Source organism: Pseudorasbora parva, chromosome 25 (genome assembly GCF_024679245.1).
Source record: "Pseudorasbora parva isolate DD20220531a chromosome 25, ASM2467924v1, whole genome shotgun sequence".
Lineage (NCBI taxonomy): Eukaryota > Metazoa > Chordata > Actinopteri > Cypriniformes > Gobionidae > Pseudorasbora > Pseudorasbora parva.
Window position 1 is genome coordinate 3,438,600 of NC_090196.1, and position 23,854 is coordinate 3,462,453.

At 39.6% G+C, this 23,854-nt stretch overlaps 2 protein-coding genes across 4 annotated transcripts in view; both read left to right on the forward strand.

The window, feature by feature from the left end:
- Positions 1 to 4,113, forward strand: part of tdrd12 (tudor domain containing 12) — a 73,131-nt gene extending 69,018 nt beyond the window's left edge. The window contains exons 34-35 of the mRNA XM_067436914.1: positions 2,733 to 2,793; positions 3,600 to 4,113. Coding sequence (XP_067293015.1) covers positions 2,733 to 2,793; positions 3,600 to 3,673 — 135 coding nt within the window. The 3' untranslated portion in view covers positions 3,674 to 4,113. The remainder of the gene's footprint in view (positions 1 to 2,732; positions 2,794 to 3,599) is intronic.
- A 3,036-nt stretch (positions 4,114 to 7,149) lies between these two features.
- ankrd27 (ankyrin repeat domain 27 (VPS9 domain)) overlaps positions 7,150 to 23,854 on the forward strand; it is a 61,277-nt gene continuing 44,572 nt past the window's right edge. For 2 of the 3 annotated variants that reach the window (XM_067436033.1, XM_067436034.1), the window contains exons 1-4: positions 7,150 to 7,289; positions 16,656 to 16,778; positions 22,372 to 22,482; positions 22,562 to 22,745. In XM_067436033.1, coding sequence (XP_067292134.1) covers positions 16,677 to 16,778; positions 22,372 to 22,482; positions 22,562 to 22,745 — 397 coding nt within the window. In that variant the 5' untranslated portion in view covers positions 7,150 to 7,289; positions 16,656 to 16,676. The remainder of the gene's footprint in view (positions 7,290 to 16,655; positions 16,779 to 22,371; positions 22,483 to 22,561; positions 22,746 to 23,854) is intronic. The other variant, XM_067436035.1, reaches the window with a different exon arrangement.

The window sequence follows — 23,854 nt, forward strand, 5'->3', positions numbered from 1 at the left end:
ACTAAAGACTACAGTCAGTAGAGGAGCTATTTAGACTAAAGACTACAGTCAGTAGAGGAGCTATTTAGACTAAAGACTACAGCCAGTAGAGGAGCTATTTAGACTAAAGACTACAGTCAGTAGAGGAGCTATTTAGACTAAAGACTACAGCCAGTATAGGAGCTATTTAGACTAAAGACTACAGTCAGTAGAGGAGCTATTTAGACTAAAGACTACAGTCAGTAGAGGAGCTATTTAGACTAAAGACTACAGTCGGTAGAGGAGCTATTTAGACTAAAGACTACAGCCAGTAGAGGAGCTATTTAGACTAAAGACTACAGTCAGTAGAGGAGCTATTTAGACTAAAGACTACAGCCAGTAGAGGAGCTATTTAGACTAAAGACTACAGTCGGTAGAGGAGCTATTTAGACTAAAGACTACAGTCAGTAGAGGAGCTATTTAGACTAAAGACTACAGTCAGTAGAGGAGCTATTTAGACTAAAGACTACAGTCAGTAGAGGAGCTATTTAGACTAAAGACTACAGCCAGTAGAGGAGCTATTTAGACTAAAGACTACAGTCAGTAGAGGAGCTATTTAGACTAAAGACTACAGTCAGTAGAGGAGCTATTTAGACTAAAGACTACAGTCAGTAGAGGAGCTATTTAGACTAAAGACTACAGCCAGTAGAGGAGCTATTTAGACTAAAGACTACAGTCAGTAGAGGAGCTATTTAGACTAAAGACTACAGCCAGTAGAGGAGCTATTTAGACTAAAGACTACAGTCAGTAGAGGAGCTATTTAGACTAAAGACTACAGCCAGTAGAGGAGCTATTTAGACTAAAGACTACAGCCGGTAGAGGAGCTATTTAGACTAAAGACTACAGTCAGTAGAGGAGCTATTTAGACTAAAGACTACAGCCAGTAGAGGAGCTATTTAGACTAAAGACTACAGTCAGTAGAGGAGCTATTTAGACTAAAGACTACAGCCAGTAGAGGAGCTATTTAGACTAAAGACTACAGTCAGTAGAGGAGCTATTTAGACTAAAGACTACAGCCAGTAGAGGAGCTATTTAGACTAAAGACTACAGTCAGTAGAGGAGCTATTTAGACTAAAGACTACAGTCAGTAGAGGAGCTATTTAGACTAAAGACTACAGTCGGTAGAGGAGCTATTTAGACTAAAGACTACAGCCAGTAGAGGAGCTATTTAGACTAAAGACTACAGTCAGTAGAGGAGCTATTTAGACTAAAGACTACAGTCAGTAGAGGAGCTATTTAGACTAAAGACTACAGTCAGTAGAGGAGCTATTTAGACTAAAGACTACAGTCAGTAGAGGAGCTATTTAGACTAAAGACTACAGTCAGTAGAGGAGCTATTTAGACTAAAGACTACAGTCAGTAGAGGAGCTATTTAGACTAAAGACTACAGCCAGTAGAGGAGCTATTTAGACTAAAGACTACAGTCAGTAGAGGAGCTATTTAGACTAAAGACTACAGTCAGTAGAGGAGCTATTTAGACTAAAGACTACAGTCAGTAGAGGAGCTATTTAGACTAAAGACTACAGTCAGTAGAGGAGCTATTTAGACTAAAGACTACAGTCAGTAGAGGAGCTATTTAGACTAAAGACTACAGCCGGTAGAGGAGCTATTTAGACTAAAGACTACAGTCAGTAGAGGAGCTATTTAGACTAAAGACTACAGCCAGTAGAGGAGCTATTTAGACTAAAGACTACAGTCAGTAGAGGAGCTATTAAGACTAAAGACTACAGTCAGTAGAGGAGCTATTAAGACTAAAGACTACAGTCAGTAGAGGAGCTATTTAGACTAAAGACTACAGCCAGTAGAGGAGCTATTTAGACTAAAGACTACAGTCAGTAGAGGAGCTATTTAGACTAAAGACTACAGTCAGTAGAGGAGCTATTTAGACTAAAGACTACAGTCAGTAGAGGAGCTATTTAGACTAAAGACTACAGTCAGTAGAGGAGCTATTTAGACTAAAGACTACAGTCAGTAGAGGAGCTATTTAGACCTTAAGACTACAGTCAGTAGAGGAGCTATTTAGACTAAAGACTACAGTCAGTAGAGGAGCTATTTAGACTAAAGACTACAGCCAGTAGAGGAGCTATTTAGACTAAAGACTACAGTCAGTAGAGGAGCTATTTAGACTAAAGACTACAGTCAGTAGAGGAGCTATTTAGACTAAAGACTACAGTCAGTAGAGGAGCTATTTAGACTAAAGACTACAGTCAGTAGAGGAGCTATTTAGACCTTAAGACTACAGTCAGTAGAGGAGCTATTTAGACTAAAGACTACAGTCAGTAGAGGAGCTATTTAGACTAAAGACTACAGTCAGTAGAGGAGCTATTTAGACCTTAAGACTACAGTCAGTAGAGGAGCTATTTAGACTAAAGACTACAGCCAGTAGAGGAGCTATTTAGACTAAAGACTACAGCCAGTAGAGGAGCTATTTAGACTAAAGACTACAGTCAGTAGAGGAGCTATTTAGACAGTGATTTAGTAGCGGTGGCTTTGGGAGTGGCCTCGTAGCATTTTGGGAATTGTAGTCTTTCATCCCTATGAGACAAAAATAAATTTTCTGTCTTATCTCAGTCTAGAAAGCACCAAATAAAAAAAATATTTTCACATTTCTGACCCAGATAAATGACCCAGTTTAAATACAGATTCATCTTCCCAGCGCTGAAGTACCCCTTTAAACTGTGATGTGAAGAGTGATTTCTAACCGTTCTCCACAGAGTGCCTTCGTCAGCTATGAGTTTGACCACATCGACGATGCTCGAGCTTCTCCAGTCAACGGTAAGACCAGTTTCGCATTAGTTTCAGGAGCATTAAGAGTTGTTCAAAGGCCAGATTTAGGTTATTTTAGATTGTATTTCCCCCTGCTCTGTGTTAGGATCTCTCTGCTTCATTAGGGGTCAAGGACTGAACTGTTCTTATTATTAATCTTCTTCTTCTTCCTCTCTGGGAGTCTATGGCAGCCCGTAGAACCGCTTGCAGGAAAGTTATGAAATTTGGCACACTGATAGAGGACAGTCTGAACTGTCACCATAGCAAATTGTGAGTCTTTAATGCTACGTTCATACCGAATGCGAATAGAGTGTCAAAATCGCCCCTAATTTGACACGTGAACAATTTGAATCCATTTGCGTGTCAAAACAGTATTTTTTAATGATGCAGGGTTTTTCATCATGTCACTTTACCACGTGACAGCAGCAAGCAGGCTCCTCATTGGTTAACGCAGCGCCAGTGTAGTGACGCTACTAGCTTAACTACATTTTTCAGTAGCGTGGTGGTAGCGTCGCTGTTTTCTTAATAAAATAACTTTTCAGTAGCGAAGCTCTTCTGTTGATCAAGTAGTGCGGTAGCGTCCACACAAGCTAACGTTACATTTTCCCTAGCATTTCTAAAGATCAAAGTTAAAATTGGAAACAACTGATAAGAACGCGGATATACTTCACTCAGGGTTCCCGTGGGGTCTTAAAAAGTCTTACTGAGCCACTGAAACTGCATTTGAGATGTTATGTGCGGTCATGTGTGTGTGTGTGTGTGTGTGTGTGTGTGTTTGTGTGTGTGTGTGTGTGTGTGTGTGTGTGTGTGTGTAGGGCACTGTTTCCTGGCCGAGGTGGGAGAGGATGGCTGTTTCGTCAGCTCAGACAGCGCCAGCGACAGCGATTGAACATCAGCTTCACCTCTACAGGACAACTATAAGGCGACAGGATATTAATTAACTACATGTACTTACTATAGGGTTAGGATTAAGGTTTGTTTTAGGGTTAATTACATGTAATTATGCATAATTTACTGTTATTACTATATTAAGTACATGTAGTTACATGTAACCACGTCACCTTAAAATAAAGTGTTACCCATTATAATAATAATAATAATAATAATGTTTGTTTTTTTAGCATTTGCGTTGGAGTTACACTACTTTTGTGTTTTTGCTTTACTTGCAGTGAATATTAGTGGGACGTGTTTCTGTTTGTGTTCTTTCATATGAATATTTAAGTTTGTTGTAGATCTCATAAATTACACGTTGTCTGATAACATGCAATTAAATATGTTCCTGAAGCAATAAAGTGAAATAAAGCATAAGTTTGTGAACGGGTTGTCACAGTCTGAGACGGAAGTAGCCGGAGATCTTTATTTGTGTGTTGTGACCATAGATGTACATCTGAGTGAAACTGTGATCATGTGTTTATCAAGACACATGTAGGGCGGGGCTTAGTTCATCAGTCGGTTTTGATTGGATGGAGGCTTCGATCATAAGAAAGGGGCGGGGTTTACGCGGACTAAATGATTGGAGAAGTGCTGCATATGCCGTCAGATTCAGGCGACATTTTGATTCGAAATTATGAAGGGAATACAAATGTTAAAAAAATGCACAGATGAACCATTCACAGTAAGATAAAACGTGCTTAGAAAATAAATAGGGTTAGTAAAATGGCTGATTCCTTCTTTTGGTAAACCTCTTCAAATAACAAACATGCACTACCTTTCATATTGAAATAAACAATTATTAAAAGAATCATCAAAAATTGTAAAAGCAAAATTATAAAATAAACTTAATTAAACGTGTCTAATTTAGACATGTTAACGTTTTTTCGGCTGCTTTGATTTGATGAAGTCGACCGTTAGGAAAGCAGTTTAAATTTTCCTGACTGGGCGTGGCTTAACATACTCAAGTTGGCTCTGATTGGTCAGTTAGGACGCCGGTCTGTTTTAACCTTTAACGGGGTCGATTCCGCCCTGTTGTTTTCGATTCTTTTTCGATCCATTTACATTTTACATTTAATCATTTAGCAGACGCTTTTATCCAAAGCGACTTACAAAAAAGTTTTTGAAAACGATCCTTGTTTTCTTTAACGAAATAGATGTAGGAACCTAGTCCCGGAGGGGTGTAGAGTATCCTTCTCTGAAACTTAATTTGTAAAATGAAGATACATTTCAATAACTCTGATTGATTTTAAATTATGGATGCTCTTCTTGGCCCAATAGTAAATGCGATTTATTTACAAAAAAAAAAGGATAGCACATTATTCAAAGATGTGCTTTTATTGCATGGTTAAAACTACATGACATGTCTAAAATGCATGTGCACAGTAAAGTTAAATGACTACATTTACTTAAGTGCTTTTGCACAGACTGTATGAGACAAAATAACCACAATATTAATAAAAACAATAAGAGTGCGCAGTTTATTTGTCTATTAGATGCACGAGGAAGTTGCGTTTGTTACTACAGGTCCTTCTCAAAAGTTTTCCATAATGTAATGACAAAAATTAAACTTTCATATATTTCAGATTCATTGCACACCAACTGAAATATTTCAGGTCTTTTATTGTTTTAATACTGATGATTTTGGCATACAGCTCACGAAAACCCAAAATTAGCTCAAATAATTAGCATATTTCATCCGACCAATAAAAGAAAAGTGTTTTTAATACAAAAAAAGTCAACCTTCAAATAACTATGTTGAGTTATGCGCTCAACACTTGGTGGGGAATCCTTTTGCAGAAATGACTGCTTCAGTGCGGCGTGGCATGGAGGCGATCAGCCTGTGGCGCTGCTGAGGTGTTCTGGAGGCCCAGGATGCTTCGAGAGCGGCCTTAAGCTCATCCAGAGTGTTGGGTCTTGCGTCTCTCAACTTTCTCTTCACAATATCCCACAGATTCTCTATGGGGTTCAGGTCAGGAGAGTTGAGCACAGTAACACCATGGTCAGTAAACCATTTACCAGTGGTTTTGGCACTGTGAGCAGGTGCCAGGTCGTGCTGAAAAACCAAATCTTCATCTCCATAAAGCTTTTCAGCAGATGGGAGCATGAAGTTCTCCAAAATCTCCTGATAGCGAGCTGCATTGACCCTGCCCTTGATAAAACACAGTGGACCAACACCAGCAGCTGAAATGGCACCCCAGACCATCACTGACTGTGGGGACTTGACTCTGGACTTCAGGCATTTGGGCATTTCCTTCTCCCCAGTCTTCCTCCAGACTCTGGCACCTTGATTTCCGAACGACGTGCAAAATTAGCTTTCATCCGAAAAAAGTACTTTGGACCACTGAGCCACAGTCCAGTGCTGCTTCTCTGTAGCCCAAAAGTGTCTTGACCTGGGGAATGCGGCACCTGTAGCCCATTTCCTGCTCTCGCCTGTGCACGGTGGCTCTGGATGTTTCTACTCCAGACTCAGTCCACTGCCTCCGCAGGTCCCCCAAGGTCTGGAATCGGTCCTTCTCCACAATTTTCCTCAGGGTCCGCTCACCTCTTCTCGTTGTGCAGCGTTTTTTGTCACACTTTTTCCTTCCCACAGACTTCCCACTGAGGTGCCTTGATACAGCACTCTGGGAACAGCCTATTCATTCAGAAATGTCTTTCTGTGTCTTCCCCTCTCGCTTGAGGGTGTCAATGATGGCCTTCTGGACAGCAGTCAGGTCGGCAGTCTTACCCATGATTGCGGTTTTGAGTAATGAACCAGGCTGGGAGTTTTTAAAAGCCTCAGGAATCTTTTGCAGGTGTTTAGAGTTCATTAGTTGATTCAGATGATTAGGTTAATTGCTCGTTTAGAGAACCTTTTCATGATATGCTAATTTTTTTATACCGGAATTTGGGGTTTTCATGAGCTGTATGCCAAAATCATCAGTATTAAAACAATAAAAGACCTGAAATATTTCAGTTGGTGTGCAATGAATCTAAAATATATGAAAGTTTAATTTTTTATCATTACATCATGGAACATAATGAACTTTATCACACTATGCTAATTTTTTGAGAAGGACCTGTATAAAATGCATGTTTGTTTTTAATGTATAATACAAATATTGCCTTTTCATCCGAATGAAAATGAATAAGTTTTAATTATTATAAATGAATAAAACCTGTTTTATAAATGAGCAGGCTTGATTAACAAGGGTTTGGCGTTTTCCACTAGAGCACGCTGTTGTCAAGGCATGTTCATGCCAAGTCATTCATATAATCTCCCGCAATTATTTAATTTATTTTGTTGTTATTTTTCTCATTTTAATTGTTTGTGCACCTGTTCTGGAATTTAAATAACTTTAAGAAGATTTTGCCCAACCTAAACAAGACTCTTCTCTGTGGCACGATCGCAAACTGAAAGACGCGTTGTGATTGGCTAGCGCTTCATCGAGTATTGCTCTGATTGGTTCGTGTCGTTTCCGTGGACTCATCAGTTTGTTGTTGACGCTAGTCGTCTGAAATGTTCCTGTGTTCGCTGTCACACTCCGGTAAATGTCCTGTTTACCACTTCACCATCTTATACATGATTATATGAGGTAAGATCAACCTGCTTCCTCTTTCAATATGGCTTTATAATTATATCTTCAGTGTTTTAGCTCTTGTTTTAGAGCTGTTAGCAATAGCAAGTGTGAGGGACTGAGAGAGAATCAGCGGACATATTAGCTCTCATATCCTCATTGTTAATACACTGCATTAACGAAACATGCCTTCATGCCAAAACAATAACAGCTAATCAAATATCACACATGATCAACCATCTGACCCGTGCAGTTTGTGTTTTTTTGCGTTCGGCTAATCAGCCTCGGTTGCTACTTCTCCCATTAGTCGATCATATTTGCAATATGTTTTATTACAAATAGTGTTGAATGGCAAATTTAACTCAGAGATTTTAATCAGTGTGAGGGTCAGATGCGGATCAGACTGAACCTATCCATCCGCGCATACTAAACATATGGTGTTGCTTTGAGTCTCCTGTTATTTTTCCTTCAGTTGTTATACAGCTTTCATGTCAGTGTTTTCTAGGGCCTTAAGCTGTTTTAAGGAATATAAGTGTTCTCTGTAAATACAGTGTTCATGATTGTAAAACAGGAGCATAACTGTTGTAATGTTCATATTGATTTGTTTGTAATGAGGCACGTGATCATGTTTTGAATGAAACTCCACAGTTGTCTGTTTTCCTTTTTATTATTTCCAGCATAAAAATGTGGGGTAAAAATGACTTAGAAAGATATATATATATATATATATATATATATATATAGAGAGAGAGAGAGAGAGAGAGAGAGAGAGATGTCTATATATCAGATTTCACTAATAGATAATAATAATAATAATAATAATAGATTTTATTTATAATGCACTTTTCATTCCGAAGAATCTCAAAGTGCAAAATCCTACCAATCTGTGTGAAAATAAAATAATGATGCAGCCGTGTTTCTAAAGTCATTTTTACACCCCTGTAATTTGGCTCCAAATCTCATGTGAACATTGTCATTTTGACCCCCCTCTACAAAACAGTGATCACTCAGTCAATACACATCCATTATATTTAATATTTTGGTTTTTATCAATATCTTTCTACAGAAAAAAAAATGAACAAAATCAAAAATGTGGTTGATTTGACTCAGAATGACCCACACAGAGATAAAACCAATCATTTGAAATCTTTTGGGATCATACCACTGCCTGCAACACTACACTTTCACTGGCGTTTGCAATATAATGATGCTGTTAACAGGAACTGCAGCCGCAGTGAAAGATGTCGAACAAACGTGCTTGATTACAACCATATCAGAAGTCTAGAGAATAAAACCGCCTTGAATAATGTGCAATCACCTGTTAGAGCTGAAAGCCAGTTTCAATGCTTTAAAATGACATAGTTAGCATACCACAAAGCCTTTAATTAGATAGGTAATAATCACCCAGTTGCACAACTGCATTGATTGCAAATGTTAAGATGCTCAGATCAGAAGTTTTGCAGCCGATACGACTCATTTCTTGCCATCAGGATCACCCGATCTTGTTCATTCAAGCTTTATAGCCTAAGTGATAAGTCAGCTCTCTGTTGACTGTCACCCCTTACACCCTAAGGCATTTTTAATGATTTCGCATCTAAGTGTCATTCAGAATTAACAGTAATGCTACACATTAAAGGTAGCATTTTAGAGGAAAAAAATGTGACGCATTTGAATGCTAAACTCTTTTTGCTATGTAAACTAGGCTTTATAGTCCATTGGCGTTCCAGTGTCCTCATAAGACGTCTTCCTTTAACATGACTCCACAATGGGCCGGTGCTCGTGCTGAACCGACTATGGGTCATGAATTGAGAAATTAACTTTTCATTCAGCCTTTGATATATAAAATTGAATCATGATATGAGAATGTCCTGTAAGTTGCAGAGCAGAAAACGTGCTTGCTCAATAAAATAAAAGCTTTTATTGGTGCCAGCAAATGCCTGACCTTAGATTGTGACAGTAATGCCACATATAGCGGATTGATTCATGATTCGGATCGCCAATGTCACGTGATTTCAGCAGTTTGACACACAATCCTAATCATGAATCGATTCACTGATTCATAACCGTTTGAATCTTTATTTGAGGATTGAACACAAATGCGGAAGAGAAGCCAATGCTGAATAAAGTCGTAGTTTTTGTTATTTTTGGACCCAAATGTATTTTGGATGCTTCAAGAGACTCTAATTAACCCACTGATGTCTCATATGGACTACTGTGATGATGTTTTTATTCCCTTTCTGGACATGGACAGTATAGTGTGCATACACTTGCATACGCTCTCAGACTAAATCTAAAATATCTTAAACTGTGTGTGAAGATGAACGGAGGTCTTACGGGTGTGGAGCGACATTAGGGAGAGGAGTTAATGACACACATTTCAGTTTTGGGTGAACTAACCCTTTAATGATAATAAAGTAAACTAACAATTTTAAGAGGGGCTACAGCCCTTTCAGGGCTTAATTTGCGGCCAATCGATGGGAGCATCGATAATAATAATGATAATAACAGTATTTTTGCACAATATCTGTATTTGTGCAGATCTCTGAGGATAGTAAAGTTGCCCATTTTTGTTGTGTCCATTTAAAGTATATGAATCGTTCTGCTTGAATCATTTGTGGACTGGTGTTGAGTCAAGCTAAAAGTTCATTGTGAAAGAATTGACCTATCGGTAAGCCCCTCCCCTCAAACCCAGATGAGCCAATAGCAGTTGAGCATCCGTTGCATGAGCACCGGAACTCAGACATCTTTAGGTTTCATCTCCATAGACAAACATTGGACAATCTCATCGGTTTGATGGTGGTTATGCTGCTAAAATGGTAAAAGGATGTCTCTGGGGTACTGTACTCATTCCAGGTTTTTTTTTTTTTTTTGGTTGTCATCGCAATAAGTTACGATTAAAGTTAGTTATAGGTAAGTAACTGTTCTCACGTCATGTAACGGTGTAAGTTAAATCAAAAACACATAAACAATGGTCTACATTTCAGTCAGGGTCGGCGTTTGCATTAAGCATAGAATCAGAACAAGCGAAATAAAACATGTTTATTAATCGTGATCGTCCTAGGGCGTCCCCTCAGCCACACGTTTACTTACCAACCTGATTATTAGATTGAATTGATGGTGATTATTGGTTCAGGCGTTAGGTCAGGCAAGTGCTCATCCCTTTCATCAGAAATGAGAAATAAATCATTGTGTTAGATTGATAAAGACGTCTACGAGCCCTGTGATCGAGTTGCCGCTTCCCCCTCTCTCTCTCCTCACTGACAGCGGAGCTTAAGCTCATTAAATATGCAAATCTTATCCAATCCTAGCCGTGGGCGTTTACTTCCAAGTCTCCAGTGACACGCCCACCAGAACCCAGCGTTCAGGAGAGAGCCTCAAAACCAATGTAGAAAACAGCCTATTACTGATGAGTGATGATGTTTCTGAATGTAAAAACCACACGAACGTCATCAGTTAACCTCAGACAACAGTATAAAAAATAAAAAAGCCAGTTCATGACACCTTTAAGACATAGCAAATCCGTTTGTTTTTCCGAGTTAGCAACAGTAACTAAGGGGGGTGGGGCTTATTGATAGGTCAATTGTCTATGGAAAGGCATGTGACCCATTGCCAGCGTGTGGGATATGATCTGGCAGGCATGGCTGAATTTCATGCCAGCCGGAAAACGCGCTCCGTGAAATCCCTGTGAGGATCACAGGAGTGTGGCTGACCCTCCACCAAGTTTGTTATGGCCTGGAGGAGCAGATCACATGGCAGATTTCACATTCTTCAGGGTTTCAGCAGACAGTCATCCATGCAGGAAATCTTCCCATGATGCCCACAATGAGGGGTGGAGGCCTGACTCCTCTGGCCTTGACCTCTCTCAGCAGCCATGTGAGTCTGTAATCCTCGCCCCGAGAGCGCCCTGAGCCGCTTCATCTTCATGGCTTTCCTCTTCCTCGTCCGTCATTTGAAGGGGTTAAAGATGAAATTATTCTTGGCGACGCAAACGCTCTTTAACCATCGCAAATATGTGAGTAAAACTTTAGCAGAATCGTTCAGATCTTTGCATGTTTTCTGGGTGGAACTGGGCACACTGTAAAAAAATATTTAGAAAATAAGTTACCTGGTTGCCTTCATTTTGAGTTCAGTGAAATTAAAAAGTTTGAGTTAATACAATGAACATTTTTTGATAATTGATAACCTTTATTAAAATATTATTAAAAGATAAAAGCATATTGGGTAATTGTGTGTGTGTTATTTCTGATGACGCAGTGAAACATGCCAAATTGTGCTATTTTCATGATTTATCATTTTTCATGAGGTTCAGATACAATAATATTTTGAGTTTTTATTAATTAAACCGATTTCCTTCATTGTATCAACTTATTTTTTTTATTTCAATAAACGCAAAATTTTAAGGCAACCAGGTTACTTAGTTTTTTAAGTTAAACCAACAATATTTTTTTACAGTGTAGAAAAAAGAATTGGCGGGCGAAATCTGTGTGTTTTCATGAAAATGTTACAATGCAACAAAAAAAAAATGTTTTGGGGTATAATATTTTTTGGATACACAAACAGGTTGTGTGAGATTCTACAGTCTGTCTGGTCAGAACACACACACACACACACACACACACACACACACACACACACACACACACACACACACACACACACACTTTAAGGAAGCGAGCAGAAGATGTATTTCCCACTTTGAACAGATTGGGGATTTCCTCCAGTGAGATACTCAACCAAGACTGGCTCAGAAAGTGCCGTTGTAGGTGGAAATGTCTAAATGAAATCAAGGTTTTCTCAGGAACGTGTGCCGTGGCTTTACATTTCCTTTTTATTCAGAGGAGAGTTAGTTCTCATAGTCTCTGTTTACGGAGATACGATCATGTTTACTGTACGATGGAGTTAATTTAATTTATAGGACGCCTCAATAAGTTCAGCTTTATTTCATCTGATTGGAAGGAGAAAGAAGGGAAAGAACGAGCCTGTTTTGTCTGTAGAAGAATGTGAGTGGTGTTTTGTCTCTGAAAAACGTCACATAAGCCCTATTCACACGGGATTAGTATTATCTGGGAGCTCTGGTGATTTCTTATAATTGTAGAGAATGTCTGCGATCTTAAAGGTGCCCTAGAATGAAAAACTGAATTAGCCTTGCCATAGTGAAATAATACGAGTTCAGTACATGGACATCACATACTGTGAGTCTCAAACACCATCGCCTCCTCCTTCATTTGTAAATCTCGTAAATCAAAAACACTACGGAAAAAGAAGTGCTTCTCAACATAAACCCAACCGTGAAGCAAGCGTTGGGGATCATTTATATGCACGCCCCCAACATTTGCATCTGTCCGAACATGTTCATTGTCAGGCGGAACTGCCGGAGCGAATCATCGGGACTGCAGATAAACAAACTTCTCTCATGGACACACGTCATGTTCAGGCTGTGCAGGAGACGTGAGGACTTTTCTACCCTTCCCACAGATAAAAATGTCAACAGTCATGGTTGATGTTTATTATAATCGGACACCACAACAATTTAATTCAAGATCATTCGTTTGTTCGGCCCATTTCAAGCAAGCTTCGCTCAGCGTCTTAAACTGAAGAAAGGGGCGACTGTATTCCTGCAAGCAGTAAGCAGTGATTTATCCACTTATTGACTGTTTAAACAATTTCTGATTAAATTGAAAGTTTCTTGGAGAGACCGCATTGTCTAGATGACGTAAGATGCTAGTACAGTAACAACAGGAAACTCAAGTACCATACCAAACTAAATAGTGTGTCTAATCACAAAGGGGAATATTATTCTGTATTACAAAATACAACCGTAGATACGTTGCTTACAGATCGTTCACTCGATCCTTCTAGCAAACGCATTTTGTAAAAATATATTTATATTTTTGAGAACTTAAAGGGTCATGAAACCCCAAAACACTTTTTTTGAGATGTAAACAGATATGTATAGGCTGCACATCATTGAAAACACTAAGGGTACTCATTAATGGTATGCATATGTGAAAATAGTTATTTTTGCATTTTTCAGAGCGATTTCTGTCTTCCGGTTTGAAAAGTTTAGTCGGAGCAACGTCACAAATGCTGACGTCGGCACGGCCTTTTCGGCCCAAGTATGGGCTGCTGGGCACATGCTGACGTCGACCGCTCCGAGCGATTCTCGATATATATTCATGACATAAAGCTCATTCAGTCCAATCCCTGCGCTGTAGTATGCATACAAGATAATTTAGTTAATATGCATGAGACAGTCACTTCTGTCAGGCTCGTCTTACATCATTATTGTAGAGATATGGTGGGGAAGTTTTGGAAGCAGCGTGCGGAAAAGTCACGGAGGAAAGCTAGGCGCTGTGCTGATACGAAATAACGTAAAGGGCGCCGAGCGAGCTGTAACCGGCGCCGTCTGTGGAAGCCTTTGCTACAAAGGCTCGGTAAAGTAAAATTCACCTGAGGAATCGCACGCCGAACCTGCAAGCGTTGACTATCTATGTCAGGAGTGCAAAATAACCAATCTGTAATCTGTAGGCTAATGAACAAAAGCCACGTCCTCTCCGAAATCACTGGTTTTGCGTGTTTGCGGTTGCCAGATTTAAATTCCCCAAACAGAGTTTTTCTGTGAAAAGGACATGTATACTATAGTGTTTTATCTAAACATGTCCAATCTGGCAACCACATGTACAGGAGCTCTCTCTCTCTCGCTCGCGCGCGGATGATCTGAAAACACAGATAAACAAGTAAGCTGCATTTGATCAATCTCCATTTGAGATGTTCTGCTTAAAGTGTCCTTCAGTCGGTCTGTGTTCTGTCAGGACCCACAAGCTGCTACCACGATTATCAATATTATCACGGTTTTGTACAAATGAGTGTTCAAAATGAACAGATGCACACACTGAAAATATTTCAACAAGTTGTATATTTAAAAAAATCAGCAAACTGCAAATAAAAAAAGCAGCTCTATGCACTTTTTAAGCAAGATTCCTGTGGGATTTCCTTCATTATAATGGCTGTGGTCAATAGCAACGCATTATAACAGCGCTCATCCACGATTAAACGCACACACTCGCTCGTTTCATTCAAATGCTACTTGGCATCTTGCGTCTCCATTTTTTTATTGTATTGAAAATTAAATCAGATGCTTTTAATACTACTATAATATTGGTGTGATCATCTTGTCTGGACGAGACGGGTAGTTCCAAGTCAGATAAACCATTGTTCTATATGCACTGTTTTCACTATAAAGCACACACACACACACACACACACACACACACACGTCACTCACATACAGAGAGCGGAGATCGCGCTGCAGATTCAGGAGCACAGAAACTTGTTATCAACGCTGCACCGCGACCTTTAACAATAAAATAGCTAAGTTACTGGATCACCACATTATATTTCTCAGTAATGATGGCGTTCCATCGCTATTTTTAAGTAATAAACACATCTTCGCTGTTAAGAGAGACGCTGAACAGACGCCGTCACACAGGTACGAATCATCGGTCTCGCGTGCGCACTCTCTCTCAATAATGAATTCAAATAATTATTAATTTATACACTTGATTACTTTATACACTACTTTATCTCCAGGTCTGATTTGAAGGAGGCAGAATGCTGGATCTGATGAGCCGAAATGCTCATTAAAGGAAAAATACATTTAAATATTTTGGAAAAGATCATTTCTGTCACTTCTGTGAACTGACCACCACACAGAATATGAAGAATATCAAAAACGTCAGGAGTCAGCTGATCACCAGCACCAAGATATCAGCACAACAACACGCTCAGAAAAACATCGGCTAATTATCGTTATCGAGAAATCTTTTTTTGTCAATATCGCAAACCTCTATCTCCTCTCCATATTTGGCTCTAATGTCAGAAGGTTTACTGTGTTTTACACGATTCTTTTGCAGTTTTTTGGTGAAGGTGTGCCTTACTACTCCTCACCGCGGTCTCCTAATGGTTTATAGAACAATTACTCGGAGTTGCCATCTGTTGTTTCAACAGCGGACACTAGCGCTGCGGAGCCAGGCTAAAGTATAAACCTGGACAAACCACGTGTTGAAACACGCACGATTCTCAGATTAATGTCAAAGTTTAACCATCATAGAGCGAAAGTTCCTCATTTGCCTGTTTTAGGCCCTGTCAGTTTAAACAATCCAGCGATTCTAGCATACAAACACGTGGAAGAGAAGCCAAAAAATATGATCCACGAGTTCGAGGCAGTACAGCTTCAGGTTGGCTGGTTCTTGAATTAATATACACACATTCATGTCAAAATCTGTGAGTGTCCTTGTAAAGATGGCTGCTTAAGGCTTATATGAACATATCCAGTAGACCCTTTTCCATTTCTGGGTTTCTCAGAAGCGGAAGTCATCAAATAGTTGTTAACTTTTATAGCGGTGAATGAAAATATACATGAAATAGCAAAAGAAAAAATCCAAATAAGAGAAATATGTTAATTTTATTGTCACACCCATAGACGCTGTATTAGAAACACCTTCACAGCAGTTTTTTGTAATTTGATGCAAAAGTAATAATACAAAGTATTAGTGCTATAAATGTACATACATTTAAAAAACTTTTGCAGGATTTACAATATTGATTTTTATACCTGCTGCTGTCTGTCATTAATGATTATCAAACAACAACAAAAAAGGATAAAATAACTTGTATCTTTATCAAAGATGAATTATATTTCATTTACACAGTGAAGACTGTTCTGTGAGAATTTTACATTAGATTCAATTTCTGTACCTAAAAACTATCGGTACTGACGCACCTGAAACACATAAAGCACTGACGGTTTATTTCATCTGTATCTTTGTTCTGTTGTATTTATCTATGCTTGTAATGTGTTTATTATTTTCTGGGAATTGTATGATTTGTTCTTTCCAAATAAAGTTGTTTTAAATATATATTGCAAAAAAACATGAATTCCAATATCGTGCAGCCCTAGGACATTATCATGAGCTGGGGTGGACGCTAATATAATTAGATATAGTGATATTTATAGTTATTATTCTTGGTGTGAACAGGCCTTTAATACTTAGGGATGGGGGTTTGTTCAAGTCACTAATCTTGAGTATGAGCGATAGTCATGCTTGTCTTGGCAAATGCCACTTAATATTAAATTAGGTTTATAATGAAATAAATACAGCTTTACAAAGTTCAAAATATAATCAGGAGAGAAAATGTAAGCTGAGCAGAAGTGGTTCCCAATGCTAATCCGGTTTAGTTCAACCATCACGACCTTTGACATTTCTAAAATTCCTTTTCTCTGTATGTTCCCCCGGTCCGTGTCGTTCTTTCTCTTAATCTGTTCCCCTCTCTCTCTCTCTCTCTCTCTCTCTCTCTCTCTCTCTCTCTCTCTCTCTCTCTCAGGAGCTGGAGTTTGGGACACATATGGCTGTGTATGATGAGAATATCCTAAAGAACCCCTTTTACCTGTCCCTGGAGAAGCAGCGACCCGACCTGTGCAGCCGCGTGGCAGAGCTCCATGGCATTGTGAGTCTTTTACACATTTCATGTGCTTTAAAGGGTTATTTCACCCCAAAATTCTGTCATTACAGTAAGGAAAATAAGTATTTGAACACCCAGCTATTTTCTCCCACTTAGAAATCATGGAGGGGTCTGAAATTGTCATCGTAGGAGCATGTCCACTGTGAGAGACATAATCTAAGAAAAAATCCAGAAATCACAATATATGATTTTTTAACTATTTATATGTATGATACAGCTGCAAATAAGTATTTGAACACCTGAGATAATCAATGTTAATAATTGGTACAGTAGCGTTTGTTTGCAATCACAGAGGTCAAGCGTTTCCTGTAGTTTTTCAGCAGGTTTGCACTGCAGGAGGGATTTTGGCCCACTCCTCCACAGAGATCTTCTCTAGATCCGTCAGGTTTCTGGCCTGTCGCTGAGAAACACGGAGTTTGAGCTCCTCCAAAGATTCTCTATTGGGTTTAGGTCTGGAGACTGGCTGGGGCACGCCAGAACCTTGATATGCTTCTTACAGAGCCACTCATTGGTTATCCTGGCTGTGTGCTTCGGGTCATTGTCATGTTGGAAGACCCAGCCTCGACCCATCTTCAATGCTCTAACTGAGGCAAGGAGGTTGTTCCCCAAAATCTGGCAATACATGGACCCGGTCATCCTCTCCTTAATACAGTACAGTCGCACTGTCTCATGTGTAGAAAAACAGCCCCACAGCATGATGCTGCCACCCCCATGCTTCACAGTAGGGATGGTGTTCTTTGGATGGTACTCATCATTCTTCTTCCTCCAAACACATTTAGTGGAATTATGACCAAAAAGTTCTATTTTGGTCTCATCTGACCACATAACTTTCTCCCATGACTCCTCTGGATCATCCAAATGGTCACTGGCAAACTTAAGATGGGCCTGGACATGTGCTGGTTTAAGCAGGGGAAACCTCCGTGCCATACATGATTTCAAACCATGATGTCTTAGTGTATAACCAACAGTAACCTTGGAAACGGTGGTCCCAGCTCTTTTCAGGTCATTGACCAGCTCCTCCCGTGTAGTTCTGGGCTGATTTCTCACCTTTCTTGGGATCATTGGGACCCCACAAGGTGAGATCTTGCGTGAAGCCCCAGTCCAAGGGAGATTGACTTCCTCTTTCTAATGATTGCTCCAACAGTGGACCATTTTTCAGCAAGCTGCTTGGCAATTTCCCCATAGCCCTTTCCAGCCTAGTGGAGGTGTATAATTTTGTCTCTCGTGTCTTTGGACAGCTCTTTGGTCTTGGCCATGTTAGTAGTTGGATTCTTTCTGATTGTATGAGGTGGACAGGTGTCTTTATGCAGCTAACGACCTCAAACAGGAGCATCTAATTTAGGATAATAAATGGAGTGGAGGTGGACATTTTAAAGGCAGACTAACAGGTCTTTGAGGGCAGAATTCGAGCTGATAGACAGGTGTTCAAATACGTATTTGCAGCTGTATCATACAAATAAATAGTTGTGATTTCTGGATTTTTTTAGATTATATTTCTCACTGTAGACATGCACTGACGATGACAATTTCAGACCCCTCCATTATTTCCAAGTGGGAGAACTTGCAAAATAGCAGGGTGTTCAAATACTTATTTTCCTCACCCCATTTGGACACCCATCAGACCTTTGTAAAGTAAAACTGCGTGGCTACAGACTGGACATGTAACATACATACGCATGACGGCACCCTTTTACAAAATTGTATTTTTGTAGTTTACACAACAAATTATAATAATAAATAAAGCCATTGTCATAATGGCCAACAGGCAAACAAAGAGTTTAAATTTAAAGGGTTAGTTCAGCCAAAAATGAACCCTCTCTCATTAATTCCTCCTGTGGTTGGCCAGCCGTCAGACCTCCGCTCATCTTCACACACAGATGAAGATATTAGTGTTGAAATCCGATGGCTCAGAAAGGCCTTCATTGACACCAATGTCATTTCCTCTCTCAAGACCCATAAAGGCACTAAAGACGTCGTTACAAAGCCCATCTCACTACAGCGGCTCGACAATCATTTATGAAGAGGCCAGAATAGAGTTAGTGCGCAAAAAACACTAAATAACGACTTATATAGTGATGGCCGATTTCAAAACAAAGCTTCGAACAGTTAATGAGTCAGTGAATCGATTCATGATTCGGATCGCCAGTCACGTGATTCATGAATCGAATGAATGACAGAATTTACATATTTGGGTGAACTAACCCTTTAATGCTGTTTAAGTTCTTACTCATCTGAACCGCTCTCACACAGAACAAACATTAATGTTGTTTGTGCATTGAAAGATGAACAGATTTATTTGTGGAGCAGAATTAGTCATGTATTTATTCATGTGACTGGGGTCAGTTCGCATGCGGTCAGACAGAGGTTATGTGTGTATGAACTGATCCTTTTATGCTGGGAGAGGAAACTTGATCATATCTTGAGCTTGTGAATATGATTCTTTAGTGTCTAAATGAAAACGTCCAAAAATCACACAGTTATGAATCAGTGTATTGATTTATGATTCGGATCGCGTGTCAAACTGCTGAAATCACGTGACATTGAAACAAACAAACCCGAAGAGAAGCCAATGCTGAATAAAGTCGTAGTTTTTGTTATTTTTGGACCCAAATGTATTTTGGATGCTTCAAGAGACTCTAATTAACCCACTGATGTCTCATATGGACTACTGTGATGATGTTTTTATTCCCTTTCTGGACATGGACAGTATAGTGTGCATACACTTGCATACGCTCTCGGACTAAATATAAAATATCTTAAACTGTGTGTGAAGATGAACGGAGGTCTTACGGGTGTGGAGCGACATTAGGGAGAGGAGTTAATGACAGACATTTCAGTTTTGGGTGAATTAACCCTTTAAGCTTTTATTGTTAATTTATGTTAACCAAAAATCCATTCAACCCATAACTCATTCCTGGGATTTCGGACTCATTCCTGTGACACTCTCTGTGATAATGACTGCAAACACAGCCGAACACTGATAACTTGAGTGAAACGTCTCAGTGGACTGAATATCAGCTCTCGACCAGTCGTAAGCGAGGTTCAGAAGTAACTGATGTGTAATACTGTGTGATCTTAGTTTCTGTGGTGCCGGACAGCCAGAAACCGTCTCCAGTTAGACTAGTGAACTAGATTACTCATCGGAAGAATTGTTGATTGGATCATGGACCTTAGTCAGGGTGTTTTTTATGCGAATGAACACGAGGCTGAAGGATTGTCAAACAGTCTTTACAATGGCATGCACTGTATAAAGATCCTTTTCAAATCTTTGAAATCAGTTTTATTTTTCCTTTCAAAGTCAACCATGTTGAACACACTGCCTTTTCTTCTCTGACACAAATAAAATATGATGCAGTTAGGGGTGGGCGATATAGCCTCAAAATTATATCACAATATTTCAAGAATATTTATGATAATTATATTCATGAAGCTATAGAAAAAAATATGTAGAACAACGTTTTATTGGTGATTACAGCTGGTAGGCATCAGCATTTATTAGTGCAAACAAAACGAAGAGCATTGTCCATCCTTTACACACACACACACACACACACACACACACACACACACACACACACACACTCACACTCACACTCACACTCACACTCACACACACTACACGCGTGCCCGCACACACACAGCACAAGTCGAATGGAAGCAAAGTAAAAAGGTAGCCTTGGTAAAAGTTGGTAGTGTTTTCACTAGAAATCTTAAGGAAATGTTTAACTCCTTATCATTTTTAGTTTAACAGTAACTAAAGTAATTTATGCCATGGTCTGTCTGAATATTCGATTCTGATTGGCTGGAAGGTATGCAATTAATCCCATTAATTCACATGTAGCTCCAAGTCAGATGAATCACCTCTCATAATCATAATCTCATAATCAACCGTTATATATTATTGTGTTCATTGAAGCGGGTACACCCACACACACACACACACACACACACACACACACACACACACACACACACACACACACACACACACACACACACACACACACACACACACACACACACACACAGAAACCATATCAATGCCACCCCGCGACTTTTAGTAAAATAGCGAAGCTATTATACCACATTATATTTCTCAGTAATGATGGCGTTCCATCGCTATTTTTAAGTAATAAACACATCTTCACTGTTAAGAGAGATGCTGAACAGACACAGGCACTAATCGCTATCTCTCGATTGATTAATTGAATAAAAGTAATCTTACGCACCTCTTTATCTGTGTGTCTGATTCAGAGCGGGCAGAAAGCTGGATCTAACAAGCCGAAAATAACCATCAATTTTACCCTTCCGTCAAATAGTGCCATGCTGCAAACATCAGTAGCGGCTTATCTATGTTTTGGCAGGCAGCTCCTTTTTTAGGTGCTAAATCGTCATCAGAGGCTGACTTCCTGCTCTTCCTTACAGGTGGTGTGTGTGCGTTCGGGAATGTAAATGTGCCAAATGTCATCGCGTCACTAGATCAATGAAATCGCAAAATGACATTCTTTTTTATCATGTACAAATGCATACCGGTGTTATCGTGGACCGTTTGGCCCCATTTACACTGCATGGCTCAAGTGCCCAATTCAGATTTTTTCCTCTCATGTGGCTCAGATCGGATTTGACATGTGAACGTGTAAGCTGGAAAAAAACACATGAATTCTGATATTCTGGTAGCCTCACTCATATGTGGTAATAAAGCCGATATGATTTGATTATGTGCATTAGGGTCTGCCATGTAAGCGGTCAAATTCCCAGTAAATGCGAGTCGTACGTCATTGAGAAAAGTACGGAGGCGAATGACGTCAACCCAGGTGGACACAAACTGCGATCAAGGGCCAGTGTTGCCAAGTCTGCGGTTTTCCTACAGAATTGGGGCTTAATAGAGAAATGTTTTGCTGACCTTTAAAGATGTGTGGAAAAGTGCAGACAGCAAAACATTGTATAATCATTTTGTCTGCATCCATTGCATATCATACCATTTTACTTTATTTTCCGGGTCAGAACATCAGAATGTAAATGCAAATATTGTATACGAATCGCTTTTAAAAGATGATGTAAGCGGGTCACCAAATCAGACCTGTGGATCAAGACCTGCAGTGTACATGCGGCCTATGATATAAGATCCATTAATATTACTAAATGTTACTTTTGTTGAACATTAGAGTCTTATATTTTTGGTTGGAGAACTTGGATGGCGTTTCGGTTCCTTTGGTCGCCTTTGGCTCGGCTCGCTCAGTTGGGGACACTAACATTATGATCTAAGTTATTCAGCTAAATATACAAATCAAATGAATGAATTAGGTCTTATTTAACTCTATAAACTATAACACTGATCTGCCAACATTGTCGCTGTATGATAAATTAAAATAATCTGATGACATCACTGTTTTCTCCAGAACGACTGTACAGCCAAATCACATTTTGTTCAATATTGTCCTGAAGCTTATCGTGACAATTTATCAAGTTCAGAGGATAAAACGCACTATAACAGTAGCCCATATGCCTGGCTTTTCTGAAGTCGTAGTAAAGCTTGTTTGTTCTTGATCAATTCAAAATGCCAGCCTCTTTATTTCAGATCCTGGTGCCGTGTTGTGGAAGTTTACCGACGGCCTCTTTTACAGCAGCTCAGTTTGATGAATATGTGCTTCAGCCCACTGAACAGGGCTACCAGACGCTGGATGGGAAGGTATGTCAAATCAGTGCCGAGTTGAATTTCAGGATGCGGACTGTAACTGAACAGCTGTTTTGTGTGGCGTATCTTCCAGGAAGTGTCTATAGACCATAACCAGGTCCGTCTGGGAGCAGGGTTTCCCAATCCCACTTCTGTCCCCATCCTGTTTGAGGAGACCTTCTACAATGAGAAGGAGCAGGCCTACAGCATACTGTGCATCACAAGACCCTTCGACTCTGACCACAGCCCTGGTAATTGGTTCCAGGTTCTAGATAAAGGCACGTCGTGTTAGTGCAACTCTGACAAATTTTAGCAGGAAAAGTTGTAAATAATGAGCGCGTTTACATGCACACCAGTAAGCTGATAACTCACACATATCAGCTTACTGAAAGAACCAGTTTTCCCCGTTTACATGCACACCAGTAAACTGACGGCGCTAGTAAACCGCGTTTACATGACTTTATTGTGTACGGAACCTGGGAGTTTTCCTAGATAGGCGATTAACTCTAGAGAAACAGGTCGAAATTATATCGAAATACATCGAAATTATCGAAAGATCGCAAATGTACATATCGCATATCGCATATCACTTCCCCTGTGACACAAGGTGTGTGTGTGTGTGTGTGTGTGTGTGTGTGCTCTGAGAATATATATTTAAAAAGTTCTTACACCAAGATTTATTTTGTAAAACGTCAAAATTGTTCCCACAATATCAAAAGTTGAACAGAATGGATCACTAATCAAAGGGTTATTTAAAATTCTGTTCATCATCATTTTATTAGCTTAGCATTTAGCTTATTAGCTTAGCATATTAGCATTTATGCTAGCAAGTGGAGTTTTATGCTAAAAAGTTTAACATCGTCAATTCTGTTACTGTCAAACTCTGTTACCAATGTAGAGTAGCAAAGGTCACACTTCACAGTGTGAATCAGAACTGACGAACAATACTAATACTGAAGAAATCTGGTTTGTTTTTTTCTTTAAAAGTAACTTGATTTAGACGAAGAATGACGATGTATTGATGCATTGATTGACACCTTATCGGAGCACACCGGGGGTCTGTACTATGATGGGAGTTTAACAAACTCAGGGTTACAGGATTAGTTTCGAGTTGACAACCAAACCAATCTATTCAGGCTTTGTTGGTCCCATGATGCTGATCATCAGCTTTCTCTGTCAACTCTTGAGTTCAGGAGTTTAGCCGTGACATCAGCAGTGAACAGCCAATCACAGGCTGTGACATCAGCAGTGAACAGCCAATCACAGGCTGTGGATCAGCAGTGAACAGCCAATCGCAGGCTGTGACATCAGCAGTGAACAGCCAATCACAGGCTGTGGATCAGTGGAACTGAGATTCTTTTCTCTCTTCTGCAGAATATTACATGAT